Source organism: Mauremys mutica, chromosome 24 (genome assembly GCF_020497125.1).
Source record: "Mauremys mutica isolate MM-2020 ecotype Southern chromosome 24, ASM2049712v1, whole genome shotgun sequence".
In the NCBI taxonomy this organism is placed as follows: Eukaryota; Metazoa; Chordata; order Testudines; family Geoemydidae; genus Mauremys; species Mauremys mutica.
Window position 1 is genome coordinate 4,279,893 of NC_059095.1, and position 22,478 is coordinate 4,302,370.

General features: G+C 51.0%; 1 protein-coding gene across 1 annotated transcript in view; it reads right to left on the reverse strand.

Annotated features, from left to right (window-relative positions):
• LOC123355681 (calcium/calmodulin-dependent protein kinase type IV-like) overlaps positions 1-16,748 on the reverse strand; it is a 42,434-nt gene extending 25,686 nt beyond the window's left edge. The window contains exons 1-2 of the mRNA XM_044998232.1: positions 15,651-16,748; positions 1,008-1,086 (exon numbers count right to left, since the gene is read on the reverse strand). Coding sequence (XP_044854167.1) covers positions 1,008-1,086; positions 15,651-15,748 — 177 coding nt within the window. The 5' untranslated portion in view covers positions 15,749-16,748. The remainder of the gene's footprint in view (positions 1-1,007; positions 1,087-15,650) is intronic.
• Positions 16,749-22,478: the final 5,730 nt, after the last annotated feature.

Sequence of the window (22,478 nt, forward strand, 5' to 3'; positions counted from 1 at the left end):
CCCTGGGGGACACCACTATTTACCTCTCTCCATTCTGAAAACTGACCATTTATTCCTACCCCTTGTTTCCTGTCTTTTAACCAGTTACCAATCCATGAGAGGACCTTCCCTCTTATCCCATGACTGCTTACTTTGCTTAAGAGCCTTTGGTGAGGGACCTTGTCAAAGGCTTTCTGAAAATCTAAATACACTGTATCCCCTGGATCCCCTTTCTCCACATGCTTTTTGACCCCGGCAAAGAATTCTAGTAGATTGGTGAGGCATGATTTCCCTTTACAAAAACCATGTTGACTCTTCCCCAACAAATTATGTTCATCTGTGTGTCTGACAATTTTGTTCTTTACTATAGTTTCAACCAGTTTGCCCGGTACTGAAGTCAGGTTTACTGATCTGTAATTGCCGGGGTCTCCTCTGGAGCCCTTTTTAAAAATTGGCATCACATTAGCTATTAGAGGTCTGAACCATGTGCTCCTCTGCGCCTGTCAGCTTTCCCCCAGCCCTTAGTTTAAAAACTTCTCTACGACCTTTTTAATTTTAAGCGCCAGCAATCTGGTTCCATTTTGGTTTAGGTGGAGCCCATCCTTCCTGTATATGGTCCATTTTCCCCCAGGGCCAGAAAATTCCCCAGCCATGCATGCCTTCACTCCCCCAGGACTACACTGACCCTCTCCCTCCAGGGGATTCTCCCATTTCCCCCAGCCACATGGCTGCTTATTGCTTCCTCTTCACGGCATTAATTAGTAGCAGCCAAAAGTACCAAGAGAAGGAACATCTGCTTGTATCAATGCAGATGCTTTGCAGTCCAGGCGGAATTTGTAGCCATGCAGTCCTAAATCCAGACCTCAGTGGGGGCCTCTTCACTTATGGGTGAATTTAGGGTTGACCTCAACCTGCTGACTCATGCTGAGACTACAAATTGCCTTGTCCCTCCCATTACTTACCACGTGTTGCTAACGCCTGCTCAGAACCTTTCGGAAATCATTGAGGACGGCGTCCCAGGTACTTACCGTCTTCTTCAGGATTTTGGCCGCGTACTGCATGTGGGTTCCTTTCTCTTCACAGCTGTACACCACGGAAGTGGCACCCCTACAGAAAGAAGGAGAGGCCAACCGTGTTACCAACCAGAAAAGCCACGCCTGCTCAAAGACAACCTGCAAAGGGGGGGCGGGTGCACTTTTCAAGGATTCTTTGCGATGGATAAAGAAGGCAGAAAGGAGACTGAAAGGTGGTTTGCTGCTTGCTTTTGAAGTTCGAGGTTCAGGTCTTGGTTTGCCTGGAGGATGGTCCTGGTCTATACAAGGGCTAAGGTGCTCACGCCGGCTTTCCAGCTCAGAGGCTGCTCGGCCTCGTCGCATCACATCCACCCGGCCTCTGCTTCTAACACGCCTCCTTTTGGGGGCCACTTGTAACTGTGCTGAGGTTGCCTTTTCCAGATCCCGGAGCCGGACTGTGGGACAGGCAAAGCGGAGACTCGACAACCCCTCCCTGGGGCTGACACTCCCGCTGGGGCAGGACTTTGCTCAGCACTGTGGGGATACCCACGCAGCGCAGACCTGAGCTCTGTGGCTCAGAGTCATGCACCTCCCTATGGAGTCACGGTGCCTTGGTTTAAGGCACGTCTAGTCACCTTGGGCACATGTGGGAGGCAGTGATGTCTAGCGGATAGAGCACTGGAGTGGGGCACAGGAGATCTGGGTTCTGTTCCTGGCTCTGCTTCTGGGTGACCTTGGGCATGTCACTTCCCTCTACGTGCCTCATCTTCCCCATCTCTAAAATGGGGGTCTGCTACTGAGCTCCTTTGCCAAGCGCTCGGAGATGTACGCATGAGAAGCACTATGTAGAGCGAGGTACGGTGGGTGTACGCTCACTACTGCAACGACGCCACCTGGGCCTCTCTCACCACGCTACCACTGTGGCCTTTTCACAGCCGCAGCCCTGGGGGTGATGGGCACCGTCATGCAGCCTGTGGGAGCTGCTGCTCGTTCTGCTGCTGTCGTGCCACCTGAGGGGGATGCAGAGACTGTGACCTTTGATTGCACCAGGATCAGCGCGCTCAGCTGTGCGAGGGGCTTATATTCCCCCCTGAATCGCTTCCGGCTTTCCTTGGTAAAACCATTTTAATTAAAAACGGAATATTGAGGCAGTCTAAATCCTTAAGCAGCTTTTAATACAGAAAGAAGCATCCCCTCCCCCCACGTCCCAGTAAGTGAACCTGCCACAAGCGGCGGGCTAAAAAGAGATTACATCCTTGTGGGGGAGTGGAAGGGGAGACTCTCGAGAGTGTACGACATGTGTGCTCCCTGAACAACCCTCCAGGGCCACGAGCTCCCCCTTGGCACCAGGATGCTAATGCCACCATGGTGCTTTCAATGCACATGATGCCCTGCATGCAAGATCCCGATCATCCCCATTTTACAGATGGGGAAATTGAGGCACAGAGCGTTCTTATTAGCAACCTCAAGTCACACAGCCATCCAGGCACATGGCTGGGACTAGACACAGGTCTCCTGACTCCCCGGCTAGTGCTTGGAGCCCAGGACAGTCTGGGGTTATTTGGGTACACCCCCACTTTGAGCTGGAGCAGACATACCTGCACTAGGAGCTACCATGCTAAAAATATAGTGGGTGGTGTGAGTGTTGGGAGAGGCTAGATGCCCTGCGTACAATCCCGAGCCACAATTCACACCTCCAGCTGGAAGTGTGGACGTACCCTAGGACTGAGCCGTTGCTGCCTTTAATGATGCGTGTGTTCTTCTTTGCATTAAAGCAGCGAGCGCTTGCATTTAACAGTCACATGGCAATCTGGCCTGCTGGCAGCCACGGCCTGTCACACTCCACTCGCCGCAGGCTGCTTCCCACGCCGCCGCGCATCCCTACGCAACAAGACACCGGCTCTGTGCAGCGCCTGGGCCAGCAGCCCCGAAGACCGACACAAGGAAGACTACACACGCTGCAGAGTTTGATCGACCACTTTCCCTACCCTTGGAGAAACTTTTCAATTCAGTGCCTCTCCTTTTGCAGACGGTCACCCCCAAGGAGCAAACCCAAACTCCCCATCTCCCCCTCACAAACAAACCCAATCAAGTGGGATTGGACCCTGGGCATTAGGCCATTTGCAAATCCACTTAGTCTTCAGTTGCAGAGAGCAAGCTGTCTCCGGAGCACAGCTGGCCTGTTCTGTTCCATCCTGTTTTCGCAAAGGCGGTGAATGGGCTCCGCTGAACTGTGACTTCGAACTATCCAGCCCCTAAGGTGAGGAGGGTAGTAACCAGCGCTTAATTTGTGCCAGGGTTGAACCCTGGCACCTTGAGGCTTGGCCGTTCATAACCCCGGCACCTCCGGGGGTGCTGCATCTGGTCCGAAAGTAAAAATATTACTTGCGCCCCGGTGCCTCTTTCATTACAAAGCAAGCAGTGGTGGTAACCCAATGCTGTTTGTGTCGAAAGAAAGAGCGAGGCTGCGTCCCAGCACCCGGGCCATTCGGAAAGGCTGCGGTTTAGATAATGGGGTTTTCCTGGAGACTTGTTTGTCAAAGGGCAATTGTCTCTCAACGTCCCATCACCCTCCAAATTGGAACAGGCTCGGTCCGTCACCCTCCACCCTCCACCCTCACGCCTGGCCCATACCCCTTCCACCAAGGGCATAGCTACAGTGGGGCAGGACCCAGGAGTTTATGGGGCCCCAATCAGAGTGGGCACCGGCTGAGAGCAGGGCCTGTTGACCCCAGTGGCAGGGCGTGGCTGGGATGGGGGGCCCTTCCATCCAGGATGACCCTGGGCACGAGCAGCCGGCAAGGATGCCTGGAGAAGGTGTGGGGGAATATAGCAGTGCCAGGGGCTGGAGCACAGCTCAGGGGGCTGGAGCAGAGCTGCAGGGTCTGGGAGCAGAGCGGAGACCATGGGAGGAAGCTGGGGGAGGGCTTGTGGGGGCCTGACATGGGTCTGGGAAGTAGATCAGAGAAGTGGGGGCAGGAGGGGAGCTAAAAGGGCCTGGTGGGGTGATTGGCTCGGGGCTGGCAGAGCCGAGGGCTGGAGTGGGATGAGGGAGAGCTGGGAGGAGGGGATCAGAACTAGAGGGGCCAGGGGGACAAGCTGTAGGTCTGTAGAGGGCCTGCAATGGAGCTGGAGGGAAGCTAGGCGGGGCCGAGGTGTGGGAGATCTGGATTGCGGCTATGGGGGCACCAGCTGAGGGGCCAGAGATGTACAGGAGGCTGGACGGGGGCTGTGGGGAAGCTCAAAGGGGGTGGATTTCGTATTGGGGTAGGGGGTCCCTAAATTATATTTGCTGTGGGGCCTTGGTAGGCAGCTGTCTTCTACTGGCACTGTAAGCTCCGAGGCAGGGCCCCTGGGCCACTGACTTCAGCTGGAGCGCGGGGGGAACCAGAGCCTGCGATGTCTCCCCTGCTTGTGGAGCACCTCGCGCTACAAGCAAACCCTGAGCCCCGATTACCCACCATTCAGATAATGCAGAGTCACATTTTCAAGAGTACCTGATTTAGGAGCCTAAGTCCCGTTTCAAAAGTGACTGGGGCATCGGCGTCTAAGTGCTTCTCTACCCTGGAAAGTTGTTTCAGGCTGAGATAGTGTGTGCATTTAAACTGCAGTAACTCTTCCTGAATACTCCATGTGTAGACAGACTTATTCCTGCTTAGCTTAATCCACTTCCAACTAGGTCCTGATCCGCATCTTTAGGCACCTAAATACCTTTAAACATTTGGCCCTTAGGCACTTTTGAAAATGGGACTTAGGATCCTAAGTCTCGTAGCTGCTTCTGGAAATGTGGCCTCCTTGCCTGCATTCTAAATTGCACCAGTTTACCTAAAAGTGTTATTTCAAACTAGTATGAAACCCTGTATGGAAACCCTCAATGTCATTTACACTTGGCTTATGTCCATTGTGCTGGCATCAAAATGGATACAAGCCGGGTTTAAATCACATTAAGCGTCCACACAAGGTTTTGTCCTGGATTAACTAAATCAGTTTAAAATCATACCTTCCAGTTAAATCCATGCAACGCTGTGGTTAGACCAGGCCCAACGCACCTCTCAGGGTTGTCTCCACACAGCAGTTGCATAGTTTTAACTAGATGATATAATGAAAGCACACTCCCAGTGATGCCGGTGTAAAGGTGCTTATAGCAGTCGTTTCATAGTTGCCTCGAATTTAAGGCCGGAAGGGATCAATAGATGTGGTCTGAGCTCCTGCAGAGCACAGGCCATCCAATGTCACGTTGAGCCCAATGACTGCAGTTAAACCAAGGCATTTTAGTCCCAAGGCGACCACCCCATTACACGCCCCAGGCAGAGAACAGGAGGGACAGAGGGGCACCAGTGCCCCTGCGATGGCAGGGAATTGATTAGGTGAGACATGGCCGGATGATCCCAGCAGGCCATCCATCCCCCATGCAGAGGAAGGCAAAAAAAACCCCGAAGTCCCAAACTATGGTCCCAAGGTCCCATCATCTGTACTGGTATAGGACACCTTTATATCTGTATAACCCAGCCGCAGGGAGGCGTAAGGGTAAAACGCCATTGATAACAAAAAATAACCTCCCTCCCTGTCAGTGTCATAGTTCTACTGGTACGAAAATCTGTGTCTTAAACTGCAGTGAGAGCGAACATACAGGGGCTTGCATCAGTTTGCAAACCAGGGCAGGCTATGAGCGCGTCAGGCCCGGTGCACTACAGAAATAATAACTAAATCGTAAAGAGGATTATCAGGGAGGACCAGCCCTTGGCCGTCCCCACCCGTTCCCTCTTTTGTGCCTTCCCCGCTTACACAGCAGCCAGGAGTGGGTCTCGTCATTCCGAGACAAGGAGTCGGGTGGCTTCTGCGCCATGAAAGGCCCGGCACCCCCGTAGGGTGACCAGATGTCCCGATTTTATAGGGACAGTCCTGATATTTGGGGCTTTTTCTTATATAGGCGCCTATTACCCCCCACCTCCGTCCCGATTTTTCACACTTGCTATTTGCTCACCCTACACGCCCGCCATCCTTTAACCAGGAAGGGATGCCAGGCAAGGAGCTTTGCAAACCAAGTCTCGCCTGGAGCCCCTCCAATGGGGCTCCCTGGGGTGGTTGTGCTTTGCTGAGATGTCACCCTAATCACCGGGGGAAGGAGTGAATGTGAACATGCAGAGCAGGGTCAGGCACGCACGTGCCAGAGTGATGAGGGCTGGGGGAAGAGCATGGATTGAGCTGTGCCTCTGGGATGGGTGCTGGTTATTTTTCCATGTCAGCAAAGTGGCCGCCGCGTAACAAGCTCTGCTGCATCTTGAACCCACCTCTGTCTCCCGCTCAGGGGCGGCTCTACGTTTTTTGCCGCCCCAAGCACGGCAGGCAGGCAGCTTTCGGCAGCGCGCCTGCGGGCAGTCCACTGGCCACGTGGATTCGGCGGCATGCCTGCGAGAGGTCCGCTGGTGCCGCACCATCGGCGTCCTCGCCGCCGAATTGCCGCCGAAGCCACAGGACCAGCGGACCTCCCGCAGGGGCGCCGCCGAAAGCCGCCTGCCTGCAGCCCTCACAGTGACCGGCAGGCCGCCCCCCGCAGCTTGCCGCCCCAGGCACACACTTGCTGCACTGGTGCCTGGAGCCGCCTCTGCTCCCGCTCCTGAGCTCTGGTCTGTGTGTGCTGGGCTTCCTGGAAGGGCAGCAAACACCGCCACCCACAGCAGCCTTATGGGGTAGATAAGTGCTATTATTCCCATTGTACAGGGAAAACAGAGGTGACTTGTCCAAGGACACCTAGTATTGCCAGTAGCAGAGCTGCGAAGAGAACCCAGGAGTCCTGATTCCCCCTCCCCTCCAAGCCCAGGAATAGCACCCAGGGGTCTTGACTCCCCGTCGCCTGCTCTAACCACAAGACCCCCAAAATGCTTTTCCAGTTTTCTGAGGATCAGCAAAATGGTCCAGGAAAGGTACCAGTGTACAAAATTAAGCCACTTCAAGTTACTAAAGAGGAATCATTACGTTTAAAATCCCCTGCAGTGTCAGGCAGTTGCCAGTAATTTTTAGATCTAGTTCACAAAATCTCCTAACCACTGGACACTATTGCTTGTGTCGCCACGGCACAACCTTGCAATTTCAGCTTTGATGCAGGAGTCCTCTTAGCAGGTTAATTCCCGCTCTGAGTAATTGAACACATTTTATTACTCTTTGACTTTCTTGTCTTGGGGGGAATCAAGTGTTAGTTCTGATTCTTTGCCCCAACCCCGTATTTATTCTTCCCATTGCACAGATGGTTGCACAGCGACTCAGTGGCAGAGCCAGGAACAGAACCTTGGCATCCTGAACCTATCGCCACCCGTGCAAAGTTTGAATCCAACACCAGACTTGGATGCGTCTCATCCATCTACCGTTCAAGGTGAACGTTCTGCATGGCTACTTTAGAGCCCAAATCCTGCATTTAGGATAATCATTTACAAATAATCAGCTCAGAGTTTAAGAGATGCTCAGTTCTGCGTGTCAGTTGACACGCAAGAGCCTCTTACCCTTTGTGTTTTCCAATAACATTATCAGCGGCAGCGGCAGGATTTAGACAAATTAGCTACAGCCCAGTCAGTCTGTATCGCTGGCCCAGTCTCTGAGCTTCCAGAAAAGAGTCAATCTTCTACTTCTGCTTAACCCTCTGAATAAATATCTGTAATCAACCTTGACTGGGAATGGAGATATAATTGTGTTTGTTTTACAGATGACTGGCAAATGTGTAGCGATGGAATTAGTTGAAAAAAGACTGGATTTGCTTCTAATGCGAGTGCACACTTTATCCAATATCCTCGTTTGTGGCGGAGGAGCCAAAGACTATGGGCCGAGTTTTGGCCTGGCTATTGCGAGATGCTCCCAGGTCCAGGGCATTCAAGGGCCATCCTACCAGTGCACAGGGCTCCCCTGGCTGGCATGCTGTGGGCTCTCTGCAGGGCCGGCTCCAGGCACCAGCTCAGCAAGCAGGTGCTTGGGGCAGCCAAGGGGAAGGGGCGCCACGTCGGGCTCTTCGGTGGCAATTCGGCGGCGGGTCCCTCAGTCCCTCTCGGAGGAAAGGACCTGCCGGCGAATTGCCGCTGAAGAAGAAAGCGGCGCGGTGGAAGTGCCACCGATCGCGGCTTTTTTTTTTTTCCCCCCACTGCTTGAGGCGGCAAAAACCCTGGAGCTGACCCTCGGTCTATGCACACTCGGCTCCCAGCCCCTAGCTGAGGGACTGGGTTGGGGGTTGTGACTGGACCAGTGTACTGCCCTGCAGCTGCTCTATTTCCCAGAGGTCAAGGGAAACAAAGTGTAAATTAGAGCAGCCTCAAGGCTGCTCTAACTTACTCCCCGGGCCTCCATAACCCCAGAATACAGCGAGCATCCCTGCCCCAAAATAACTGCAAATCAGGCCTCAAACATGCAGGGATGGCCCCCTCCCCTTTGTTAGGTCCTCCCAGTCTAACATGCAAGCAAAGCACTCTAGTCACCCCAGTTCCTGCACAGATGTAACTGAAGAGGTTCCCTGCTGCACCGTTTCTCACCTGGGGGCGCCGACACTACTAAGACACAGCAGGATTTTGCATGTTGTACTCAGCGCTGATCGAGAATCCAGCTGCAATTTCTCATCTTACATCACTGAGATGTAGATATTTTAATTTTATACTTATACGACACTGAAAGCAGGATAAAAATCCACATTTTCCCCACCGGTAATCAACCAAACATATGGGATTTAGGGCCCCGATCCCGCAAGTCATATCAGGTAGACCCGGGACCCGTGTAGATCACATTTCAGACCCAGGGCCTATCTTTTCTTCCTCACGGCAATATCCTTCAGCAATTAATTTTTACAGGGAATAAACTATTACCTCACTCGCTGGTTGGCCATTTTTTGTTCAATCCAGTCTGTCTTTGGAACTGATTTGTGCAATATTCCAAAGTCGTCCTCCCCTGCGCCTGATAAATATCACGTCTGTGCTCATTTGTCTGATAATGGCCTTGAAACCCTGCTTTGTGGACTCCCCCCCACCCCCCCTTTAAGCTGAGTGCTGCGATTCACCGTTTGATTAGAAGAAACCATTGGCTACAAATCAGTCTGCGGCAGGTGTTCTGCTCGGTCAGTTTCAATGCACCAGAGGCAGGGTAGCACTAAGTCACAAATGCATGTGGAGAAGGGTTTTGTTTTCTATCACCTCAGATTACACACAATACTTGGCATTTCAAGTTGTGAAAGAAAAAAAAAGAGAGAGGGGGGCAAAGGACTGACAATACAGACAGAGGGTTTTTTTTGGGGGGAAGGAACAAAATTAATTTGATTGAAATCTGGATGTTTCAATTGCACCCACATTTGAAACCCCCCCCCCGCCCGTTGTTATTTCTCTCTAGCAGCTGCACAGGTATGTGCAGGTAAGGAGGTGACAAAGCCGGCTCGGTGCCCCGGATTTGCAGTGGCGGAGTGGGCTGCAGAAAGCTTCCATTGCTAGATAAATAGAACGTCCTTGAGTTTGATTGTAAGTTCTTTGGGGGCAGAGGCTGACTTTTTGTTCCGTGTCTGTGTAGCCCACAGTGCAACGATGTCCTTGGCCGTGCCGGGAGCTCCTCGGCGCTATCGCAACACAAAGAAATACATAATAGTAAATAAAAACAAAGGCCGGAGCAGGCTATAAATATCCACTCTTGCAAAGGCCGGTGTTACAAATGCTTTACTGAAATCAAAGGACGGTGCTGAGATACTGTAGTGTTGAGTGCGGTATAAGGACTTACACAGAACACAACAGATCTTCTTAGCTGGGCTGTTGTTTCAAAGTGGTGATACTCAGACCTCAGTGATTCAGGAGCCAAATCAGTGATCAACGTTACCCAAAAGAGCCACAGGAGTGTGAATTCCGTGTTTCATTGTCTATTGTACGATATATTCATGTTTAAACAGTATGGCAGGGGAAATACTTTGTTTATATACTATTATAGATATTCTCAATTCTCACAGCAAAATGACTAAGTATGATTATTTTATCACCTACAATTGGTTAATAACAGAGTACAAGCATCCTGACTGGTTAATACCTTAGCTTGGTTAGTAATTAAATCACACAGCATTTTAATAGCATGTGTGGCAAAGAACTGCAGGAGGCACATTGCAGCTTGCGAGCCTCAGTCTGCGTATCCCTGTGTGAGGGGCAGCCTGATGGAGGACTGGGCCCTGGACCTGGCTTGTTGGGTCAAATACTGAGATGGTGCTGAGCCCGGGTGACAACTCCCACGGACTTCACTGAGAGCTGCAGGTGCTCAGCACAGGGTCTGGGCTCTTCCCCCCTGTCTCTCATCCCTGACGAGTTGTTGCCAAACGTCTTCATCCCCCCACCGCAGAAGGCAGAACACGTGTTTGGGAGGAATTAACTCCTTGCCTGCCACTTCTGCTACAGGGCCTCTGCAACCCACCTCCATATGCCTGAGTCCTCTTGTAATCCATAAACCCCCCTGAGAATACCCCTTGCCAGTGCACAGTTGATGTCAAGATTCTGCATCAGTCCTGCTCCCAGCTCCTGGTATGGGGGCTGTGTTGGGAGCATGTTTAGGAGTGCAAAGCCCTACAGCTGTTTTCTGCTTCCCACAGGGGCCCCCAAGAAACAACATACGTTACAGCAGCCCTGAGACTGCTCTAACTTACACCAGGGGCTGGATGTTGCAAGAATACAGGGAACACAAAAGTATCTTAAAGCCCCCATAATCTCCCAACTCTACTCTCCAAGTGCAGGAATGGAGTAACAGAGAATCAGCCCCCTGTCTTTGACAAGAAGGGTAACTGACTCATGGAATGGAATCTCCATTGCAGTCAGCTATAGCCTTGTCTCTTATTATGATCCTTGAAGAGCCCTTGGAATTTAATGCAGATGGATTTTCAAGTTCAAGTATTAACTTCACATCATTTGCCAGAGAGTAAAATAACCTCCCAAAGTCTATAGAAATGAAATTTAAATTCAGTTCCCTTGGAGCTCATTCATCCTGATTGCTGTGCTATTTTTCTCAGACAAAGCATTAATAAAATCCACGTCTGCGGTATTAATATCTGGCGACACAAAGCCAAGAGCTAACAGACACTCCGCTTGTTCTTTGCCTCTGGTTTTTACTGGCAACTTGGGGTTTTTCCACCGCCCTTCCGGGGTTTTTCATTAACAGAGCAGTAGAGCTGGGCAAAAATTTTTGACCAAAACTTTTTTGGGGCCAAAATGCAGACTTGGGTCGACCGAAATACATCAGGAATTCATGTCAAATTTGCTGAATTGTTTTGGTTGGGAACCGGTTGGTTTGTCAATAAAACCGCCTTCAGTTTTGCTTTTAGAAAACATTTTACAAAGCTCAAAATCTACACAAAACATTGAGTTTGACCTGAAACTATTTTGTTGCTGTTGCTTTCTGACTCGCTGAACAAGTCAAAAAAATTCATTTCGGGTCATCCTGAAACGATTTCCCCTCCAATTTTGCCAAACTGCCAGTGAACCGAAAAACCAGCTCTTTGCCCAGCTCTGTCCAGGGCTGCCCGGGGAGGGGGGGCAAGTGGGGGAGGCAAGTGGGGCAATTTGCCCCGGGCCCCGCAGGGGCCCCCACAAGAATACAGTATTCTAGAGTATTGCAACTTTTTTTTATGGAAGGGGTCCCTGAAATTGCTTTGCCCCAGGCCCCCTGAATCCTCTGGGAGGCCCTGGCTCTGTCTAGCAGCGCATCTGAGCTGTGGTGCAGTTAAGAGCTTTGTTAGTGTTTCTATTAGACACTGGGTCCTGTCCTGCTCCCAGGGAAGTCAATGGGATGGAAGTTCTACCGCATCAATGGAATGGGGTCGAACAGTGGAATGCTATGCCAGGATTTAAGCCCAGCAAAGCACGGAACGGGGCCTTAAATCGAGAGCTGCTGGAGACAACGGGCGCTCTGCCCAACCCTGCAAACCCTCATCCACGTGGGGGGCGAAACTGACCCCGCCAGGCACACGGACAGTGCAAAACCCATGCAATAGCGATATCCTATTTTGAAGGCTTAAGTGGGGCTTGAAGGCTGCATGTTTTATTCTGGCCCTGTGCATGGCGGGTGAATCGCACCCAACCCCAGGCCAGCGGCGAACTTCCCATTGATTTCAATAGTGCAGGGTTGGGCCTTAAATTAAGGGTTTAGTCACGTGAGTAAAGGCTACTTGTGTGTGTGAAAGGTGGCTCCGGACACTGAAGAGCTACGAGTGCAAAAAAAAAATAAAGGAAAGAAATAGCCGAGCTTTTGCTCCAGTGACACGAAGGTACTTTGTCTGCATCTGTCCAGAGCGTTGTTCTCTAAGGGACTGATCCAAAGCCACTGGTGTCAGTAGGCGTTGATGCCAAAGGGTGTTGGATCAGGCCTTAAAATAGCCTGGTGCCTTTGTGGATGGGCAGGGATATGAAGTGAAAACCGACAGAGCTATTTCATTTCCAGTTCTCTACAGCTGCCATTCTAAGGTATATCTATGGTCCCCATAACCGTAACATCAGAGCCCCTCACAACCTGCCAATGCATTTACCCTCACAGCCCCCTGGGAGGCGGGGCCTTGCTAATATCCCCATTTTACAGATGGGAAACTGAGGCCCGGAGAGGTTAAGTGATTTGCCCAAGGTCACACAGGGAGTCTGTGGCAGAGCAGGGAATTAACTTCAGGTCTCCTAAAGCTGAAGCTAAGTGCCCTAATCAGTGCACCATCCTACCTCAGTTATTCCTGCCCCTTTCTACTCCTTGCACATTTCTTGAGCTCTCATAGCTGATTGAGTAAAGCAAACAGATTTAAAAGCTCTTCTGTGCTTGTGGCCATGATAGGGTTTAACAGGTCACAAGGAAGAAAAAAGAATCAGCTTTTAAAAAGAGTCCCTAGTTAAGGATTTACACACACAGGCTCAGTCACACTTGTTGCACAGATCAGGATAAAAATATAAGCGCTTTAAAACATTCCTAAACTGTATTTATTGGAACAGCCCTCAGGACCTATCGCTAATATTAATGCACGTTTTAAACCTGTCCAGTCTCACCTCCACTTCCAAGGAAGAATTTCCTTGGTGCATTTGCAGATTTGTCATTTTTATATTAAGTTATTTAAGAACGACCAGTAAGCATTGCACGGGAAACTCACGCGCAAGCGAGCTAGCTGGTTAAAAATACAAAGGTTCCTTCTCTAGAAAGCCCTTGTAGGCAACAGTTTGAAACAATGTCGGCCCTAAAACCTAAAACACCCACATCTGTGGTTTGTTGCCCTCCCTCCCATTGTAATCACTAGCAGTAACTACCCAAGGGCAGGGCATTCCCAGGGATTACAGGCCAGCTGGGGTAAATGGCTTGAGGTTCTCAGCTGGTCACTGAGCTGCACGAACGCTTGGAGACTACTCATTGGTTTAGTCAAACAACAAAGAAGAATTAATTCCCAAGAGAAGCCACTGGGATGACAGCAAAATCTGACTTCCACTGACCACTGACAGGAGGGCTTCAACATTCCAGCTTCAAACTCTCCTGAACTTTAGGGGGTACTGATCTAAGGCCCACTGAAGTAAAGGGGAGCCTTTCCATTGACATCAATGAACCCTTTGTATATTGTGAGCTCTCTGGGGCAGAGACTGTCTCTATTTGTTTGTACAGCACCTAGCACCACAGGGCCCGGATCCCTGACTGAGCGGCCCCTTTCTGCACTACTGCAATGCAAACAAGAAATAGTAAGAATAAGTGACCCTTGTTGGAGAAAACGATTGCTCAAAAAGACACATTCTAGGGTTTGAAGCACAACGTTTGGCTGACTTTAAAATCTCATTTTTCTCCAACATCGAGATGAGTCTGGAAATTTCACCCTGGCTTGGTTTCGCGCAAGTCCCGACATAAACAAAGCAGGGCACATGCCCTGCCCGTTATGAGAGCACGGCTCCATGTTAGGATCTATCAGAAATAAGTCGCAGGTCTGTCCACCGAATGAGCTCTCACATCCGCTGTCATTAGCTTTATAGTCCAGACTGACAAGAGAGCTGGTGAGCACCAGCTGCGATGGTGGACAAAAGCCCGGTAGGAGTAGGACTGAGACCCACCACGCTCGATGCATATCAGCCCCCCAAGGCCCAGACAGGGAGTAAACACTTTTACAGAACTTCCTTTGCAAAATGGGGCAGATTCAAATCCAAGGCTCTGGTCCTTGTTATCAATTCCTGAACTGTCTGGTGCTTAAGAACATAGAACGTGCACACTGGGTCAGACCAATGGTCCATCTAACCCAGTATCCTGACTTCTGACAGTGGCCGGTGCCAGATGCTTCAAAGAGAACGAACAGAACACGGCAATTTCAAATGATCCATCCCTTGTCATCCGGCCCCAGCATCTGGCAGTCAGAGGCTTAGGGACACCAACGGCATGGGGCTGCATCCCTGACTATCTTGGCTAACAGCCATTGATGGACCTGTCCTCCATGAACTTATCTAGTTCCTTTTTGAACCCAGTTCTAGTTTTGGCCATCACACCATCCCCTGGCAAGGAGTTCCACAGGTTGACTGTGCGTTGTGTGAAGAAATACGTCCTTTTGTTTGCTTTAAACCTGCTGCCTGTTAATTTCATTGGGTTATCCCTGATTCTTGTGGTCTGTGAAGGGGTAAATAACACTTCCCTATTCACTTTCTCCTCCCCAGTCATGATTTTATAGACCTCTCTCATAGCCCCCTTAGCCGTCTCTTTGCCATCTGAACACCCAGTCTTTTTAATCTCTCCTCATACAGAAGCTGTTCCGTGCCCTTAATTATTTTTTGTTGCCCTTCTCTGTATCTTTTCCAATTCCAGTGTATCTTCTTCGAGATGGGGTGACCAGAACTACACGCAGTATTCAAGGTGTGGGCGTACCATGGATTTCTATAGTGGCATTATGGTATTTATTATTCTCTCTCTCTTTCCTAATGATTCCCTACACTCTGTTCGCTTTTTCGAATGCCGCTGCGCATTGAGCGGATGTTTTCAGAGAACTTCCCACAATGACGCCAAGATCTCTCTCTGGAGTGGTAACAGCTAATTTAGACCCCATCATTTTGTATGTATAGTTGGGACGATGTTTTCCAACGTGCATTACATTGCATCCATCAACAATGAATTTCATCCTCCATTTTGTTGCCCCGTCACCCAGTTTTGTGAGAACCCTTTGGAACTTTTTGCAGTCAGCTTTGGACTTAACTAACTTGAGTAATTTTGTATCTTCTACAAACTTTGCCACCTCCCTGTTTACCCCTTGTTACAGGGAGGAGGCACCCCGCCGCCTGGTGCATCATGGCAGAGCTCATTTCTTGACATGCCAAAGTCACTCTGGCAGAAGGTGTGAGAGTCGGGAATAATCTGAACATAAATCAAGAGCCACTGAAGACACTTTACCCTTTACAGGATCAGGCTCCAGGGAAGGAAAGGCCCAGTCCTATAAACCCTGAACTGATCTCCCTCATCACCTACCAGATATAATCCTGCTCCTGAGGTTGGTTTGCATGATCTAATGAAAACAATTCGCCCCTCTCTCCCATCCATTGGGAGACCCTCTCCACATTTCACTCCAGGCTCTTGACCCACCCATCACGTGCACTTCACCCCCAACTGCAAGAGGCACCATTAGGAGCAAGAAACGCAAAGCTCCCCTACACCACGAATCAAAGCCTGATAACCATAAACCGTTACCTTCCAAGTTCCGGGCCCATAGCGTAGAAGTCCTCCAGGGCAGTGTTGCGGTGGGACCCGTCAATCCAGTACTCCACTCCGGGTTTGGAGGCAGGCATGTTGGGGGGGCCGCAGAAAGGAATTTCCTGCTAGACGTGGGGCAGAGATTGGACTCTTGCTGTGACTTCCCACCCTCCGCACCTATTCCAGTGTCAAACATGCAGACGGACTAAAAAGCAGTTCTCGGGATTCTCTGGTGGAATAAAATTATATCCACAAATCTCTGTCCTTACGGCCCTGCACGCTGGGCTTAGTCAGATCGATTCCTCCCCCCTGTGCTTTTCATGATGTCTCTGCACGCCCCCTTATTTTTCCTGCCCCTTCATGTCTTTTCAATGCCAAAACCTGATTTTCATAGACTCTGCCAGCAATGCTAGCTGAGGCAGGGATCTCCCTCCATGCACATTAGGAGAGACAGCAAATATTCCTGCACATTGAGAATGGTCACTTTAGGAGATTTGTGTCTTGGTATTTTTCTCAGGAGACGGCAGAAATCAAGACATCAGTGGTGTCCTCTATTTCTGGAACATGCTTCCTTCTGCCGGTGGCTTGCATCATCCGGAATCCTTTCAGCTAGTTGCTCTTTGCAATTTGATTAATATTCATTTTGATTTCATTACCGAACATAACCGCAGAGCAGGAATTGCTGCGTATTGAAGCATTGCTCTTATGAATCCTTTGTGCACATTTGTCCCCGATTCAATGTTCGCTCTTTAAAGTTCCAAACATTTTGGGTCAGTTGGCAAGAAAAACACCCCCGCCTCTGACTGCACCTTCACTTCTGTTCTACTACGGTTCTGCTTCTTTGACCCAATGCTCAAGGCCCGTGTTGCAAATTGTCCCAAACTGGCAGGGCCATCCCAGAGCAACTCCCAGATTTGCAATCTTGGAAGATTTCCGATATGCGCTGAGCCACTGAAATTTGCAGCTTGTGGTCCCAGCCCTCTTGGCTATGGAAAATCCCAGGAATTCACATTTCAGATGCCTCCCTCGTCTGCAAAGAGAAGGCTAGGAAGAGGCAGACAGTTTTGCATCCATGCAAGCAATTCAGCACTGCATGAAAAAATCAGCGCACGGGTTTCTCTCTCGTTGTGTCATTCTTGGGGGGCTGGAGGAGGGCATAACACCACGCCCGGCAGCTGCAGCGTACAAGTGACCTTTACGAGAAACATCACCGATTTCTAGCCCCTCCTTTCTAGCTGGCTCTCTTGTGCCACCAAATGGCTCTTTGCTCTCACTGCAACCTCCTTCACAGCACAAAAAAACCCTACCTGACAGCTGGTTCCTTAAATAACCCTGGTCATTTTACCCAATGCATTCATATGACTAGTATATATCATAGGAACAAATAGAGGCCTCCTCCCATCCAAGAGCTGAGTCCCATGGTGCTAGGTACAGACACAAAATAAAACCTGCCCCGATGAGTTTACAGAGGCTGGGGGAAAGGAAGGATTCTTATGCCACATTTACAGATAATACCTAGCTCTGATACAGCACTTTTCATCAATCTTTTGTTCTTTATGCAACCAAATAATATGTAGAAACCGCACCGGGGGTCCCAATGACAATGTTCACTAGCTACACACCCGTGGTCTAGCTGCATACACATACTGCTGCTCGGCCGGGTTTGTAAAGCACAGAACCCAGTGAGCACCACAAGAGGGCTCACACACTATTTAAAGGGGGATTTCCAATTCCTCTACACGATAAAACCTGAGGTTCAGGGAGCTTGAGGGTGAGCTTTGCAAAAGTACTCAGGATTAACCAAACTCTGCTCCCGCTGAAGTCAGTGATAAAAGTCTCATTGGTTGCAGTGGGAGGAGAACTAGGCCTTTTGAAAGCTCCCATCCTCCGTGAGCTGTCCCAGGGTCACAAGCTGTGGCGGAGCCAGGAATTAAACAAAGATCTGTAGCCACCTGCATGGAGTTTGGAGAGAGGAGCACGGGTTGCAGGAAGGAAGTGTCTGGGCGATGTCCCAGATATCTGCCAGCACCGCGGGGCGTTTAACCCAGCCAGCAGCCCACTCAGCCTGCAGCTCGGATGGTCACCGCGAATCAATCATGAGGTTAGGCCCTGGTGTCAAGAGTGCTGGATTGTGGCTGCCTACAGGGATGTCTACACTACAGCCGCTCCACACAGGTACGGTGCTACAGCTGTGCCGAAAGCTTTTCCTTTGCTGTAGTTCACACACACACCCTGAGAGACAGTAGCTAGGTCGAAAGCAGAATTCTTCCATCCGCCTTGCAGTTTCTACACTGGGGGTTAGTCAGGGCCAGATTTCCAAGTAGGCACAGTAGGCACATACCTAGGGGCACCGGCGTTCTAGGGGCGCCTAAAAGTTACAAGTGGGTTAAAAGTTCCATGCTTTATGGAAAACACGAAGGTCGGCTGTAGTTGGGGGCAGGGTGTGGGAGGGGAGGGCGCTGAAGATGCTGTGCCTAGCGGCAGGTAAGGTGTAAATCTGGCCTGGGGTTAGGGCTGCTTTACCATGTATGTCAGGGGTGGTGAATTTTTCTCATGCCTGAGTAATATAGTTAGGTTGATCTAAGCTTTAGGTGTAGAGCCGGCCTAAGATATACCACATCCAGAATGTCTTTCAGCTGCCTGTCTGTCTACCCAGCCCCATACACACCCATCTAGCGACCTAACAGGATCTGCATTCAGATGGGACAGGTGAAATATGACTCCTCACAGTGTTGAAATGCATTTGGAGGATGGAGAGAAACCAAACTGGTTACATCCCTACCTAGAACAGAGTCTCAGCCATGCCCTGAGGAACAGAACAACCCAGACTGGAATCCAGCTGCGCGTTCTCCGCTGCTCCAGCAGGGACTCTGGTGAAGACGTTTTGGGCGTCGGGTTTGGTGTGGAGGGGGCTGGCTGGTGTTTAGTGGCCTGTGATGGACAGGAGGTCAGACTTGGGAGTCCCTTCTGGCCTTAAACGCCATGACTATGACTCCAAGGAGTCAGAAGTCCAAGGGGCAAGGGGACCTTCTGGGACAATTTCTTCAGGCTCTCTCTCGCCCCAGCTCTTGTACTGAGCAATGCCTCCCAGAGCTTCCCCTCAAGATCCAGTTCCTGCCCTTGGCTGAGTTCTCAGTTCACGGCAACCCTTAATCCAGGGCTCCTGCCGGTTGGCTCCCTGCAGTGTTTCACTCCACAGGCACTTGCGGAGGTTAAGACCACCAAGCACTGGACACCACTGATCTTCCAAGAATCAAAGTCTTTCACCTTTCCCAGTATTCTTAAAGAATTGCAATGTGGATTTTTGTCATAGGGCTCCTTTCGCCTGCTGCTCTTATTTGGTGTTGCAGCAAAAATTTGGATACTTTAAGACCTCTGGGTTTTTCCTAGTGATCCCGCCCCCCTTTCGATGGTGCACCCTTTGCACTCCCACAGGAGGGGCTCGGCTCTTTTCTGGACCGGGCCCATCCCGCATAATCCAGCTCCGTCTTGGGTTCTTAGACACAAATCGCTATTTAAGCCCCAAATGGCCAATCGCTGTTCTAAACAGGGCCACTTCACTCTGTCTCTCCGGGCTGCGGAGCACATCAGCCTTCTCAGCTCGTGGGCGTATTTCACAGCTCACCTCCTTGTGCTCCGTGTGGTCTCTCTTTAGACTCACCCCCCAACGCCGACGCCTCGTTAATTGCACCCTCTGGTGCAACCAGGTGTGTTAATTGGTCTCTCTGCCCCACACTAACCATTTCACCACCCCCACCATGCAGACACCACTTAAAGCCTATTTTGGGGTGATGGACACAGTGCCTCGGCTCTGCACAGGGGTGAATTCCACCCTGTGCCAGGGCTTTGCCCACCTCATCATCTAGAACTCGCAGCAGGGCAGGCTCCATCCCTGGTCAAACGTCAACCCTGTGGATGCAGCTGTTTCCGTGGAACAGAGCATGTGAGACCCTCCCGCTGCTGGGCTAGAAAACACCCCTAAAGCAGATGGACGCAAGGCCTGATATCTAAAGTCCACCATCAACATGTCTCTAGATCTTAAAAGGGGCATGAAATAAGCTCCCTCTGTCTTGTGGGTCAGAAAACAGCCAAGCGGCAAGCACCTTTGCCAGTTTAAATCTTCCTTAATGCCGCCCCGGGGAGGCAGCCTGATTAGCAAAGCATATTTGCAGTAGATACATTTTTAATTAAACAGTACGTTGTTTGCCCTCACCCCCTCGCATCCAACGAGGGTTAACTGCTGGCATCTTTGATCTCAGACAGATGGCTACTGCTAAGATATTACAACCTACTGCCATCTGGACAGAGCTGGCATAGCCAACCACGAGTCAGGCTCTGCCAATGTGTTCACTAAACACTGTGTGTTAATGCGATCGGCCTGGCAGCTGCAGATGAGGGAGGGCCGCTGGCAGCAGAGGTGGAGAGAGAGGCCGTCTTGACCACTGGGCCTCCAGATCTCCTGAGAGGTGCCTCTGTTGACGGGCCAGAGCTGTTAGCAACGATGGAGTCTCATGCCTGAAACATAACCCCAAACAAAGCACCTGCTCAACACCATGAAAAAGGGGTGGAATTTGTCCACCCTCCTGCACCCAGGCCTAGGCCCCACCCTCAGCCCCATGGTTGGGACTCCCAGAATCCTTTGTGTCCATGTTAAAAATGCTGGTAGGGCTCTCTTGTTATCTAATTATCTCAGAGCTGCTTTTTGATGCCTGGGGGGCTGGAGCATTTTTATTTGCAGTACCCTGGTCCATTTCCTTCACCAACGGACGTACCATGGGGTCTGCTGCATCTCCATCCTCTCTCAGGGCACAGCCGACCTGCTGCTGCTGTGAAGCCATTTTCAGAGCCACAAAGAGAAAAGTTTTTTCTCCAGTGACATTAAGCACGGGGGGAGGAAAGTCACTGGAATCTCCTGCTTCTGTGACTCGGCCCTGTGACTGCCAGTCTCGAAGAAGCAAGGTTCATGATATGCTTTCACCATCTGCTCCTGTTTCTCAGAGGCTGCCGAAGGTGCAGCGTGTTGCGTGTGGAAGCAGATTTCAATTCTCTAAGCAGTTAAAGGCCAAATCCAGAGTTGGTGCAAATTGACAAAGCTCCACTGGTGTCAATAGGGCCAGCTGGGGTAAATCAGTGTTGCCCCTTTGAAGTCAGCAGGCCAGTGTGTGACTTGGGCCAGCTCCATTTGAGTCAATGGGTCTGATTCTCCAACACCCTGCATCATGTGCCGCCCCAGAGCAGAGTACCCGGTTGGCCCTCCTGTAAACAACTACACAGAGTGCAGGGCAATGGAGATCCAGGACCAATGGAGGGATGCTGATTTACACCAGCCAGGAATCTGATGCTGTGTCTTTAATAAATCCCCTTATACAAAACTCGTCCAGGATTTAATTGTAAATCATCTTCTTTCTATAGCTTTTTGTTTTTAAACCACCTTTACATTCCCCAATTCTGGGGCCAGTTTGTACTCTGGCATGATTTGGATGCTCTAACCACTGTACCTTACAAGCCTCCCTTAGCTGGGACTAGAACCCAGGAGTCCTGAATCCCAGCCCCCACCCTCTTTTGGAGTCCACTGGGTATCAGACCCAAGCACCACGCTATTGTCATGTCAGCAGCTTGCCTCAGGGTGGTGCTGTTGCCTTCCAGATGGACCCAGAGCAGGGTTCCTTTCCCAAGGTACCTTTGCAGAATGGTGGAGGTGGGATTGCGGAGGGATCATTCTCCTTCCTAAGCCCCAGGGATGGTGGCACCTGGAGACAGGACACCACATGAAGGTGGCTCGGCTGGCTGGTTCTTGCTCGCATGCTCAGCGTCTAGCTGATCCCCACCTGTGGGGTCAGGAAGGAACCACCACCCCAGGTCAGATTGGCAGGACCTTTGAGCGGGGACAGGAGCAGAGTTCACCTTCCCCTGCAACGCGTGGGTCTCCCACTTAATCATTGCCCTGCATTGTGGGGAGCGGGGGGCTCCTGTTCGCTGCCGGTGGCCCGTAACAGCCTAGTCTCCTGTGAGCTGTAACACTCTGCTCTCATTTGGGCTGCTGGGTTTAGTGTGCGGGCGCTGGCCTGCGCCATGCAGGAGGCCAGCCTATGATCTGGAGGCGATTTAAACTCCCTGGGTACGTCTACACTGCACTAAAAAACCCACGGCACCGAGTCTCAGAGCCCAGGTTCATTGACCTGGTCTCACGGGGCTGGGGCTTCAGGGCTATAAAATTGCACTTTAAACATTTGGGCTTTGGCTGGCGCCTGGGCTCTGAGACCCTCCCCCCTTGTGGGTTCTCAGAGCCCAGGCTCCAGCCCAAACCTGAACGTCTACACTGCAATTCTTAGCCCCGCCGCCAGAGGCCCCTCTCCCCTGTGAGCCCGCGTTGGCCGACCCAGGTCACCGACGCGGCTGTGCTGGGGGGTCTCTGATCGCAGTGTGGCCGTGCCCAATCACTCTGATTGTGGTGGGTGTTCTGAGGCGACATAACCAGGAGGAATTGGATAATGTGGAGCACCAGTTCCTACTGGCCGAGTGCCAGACTAAACATTCCAGTCCATGAGGCCTGGGGCCAAATCTCATCCCGGAGCCCCTTGCTAGCGTACCGTTTAAAAACAGCACCGGGGAATAGACTGTGTGATGGGCCAATCCCAGCTTGGGTGAGGCCATGAAGGGCCGGGGTTCTCCAATTTCCAGTTCTCTGGGTCAGATCCTCCGCTGGTGTAAATCGGCACCGCACCCCTGATGTCAGGGGAGCCTGGTGCAATGAACCGAATCAGCTGTGCCCTCCTTGACTCGGCACCCGAGTGACCTTCCCCATTAAACGGCATCTCTCCGGAC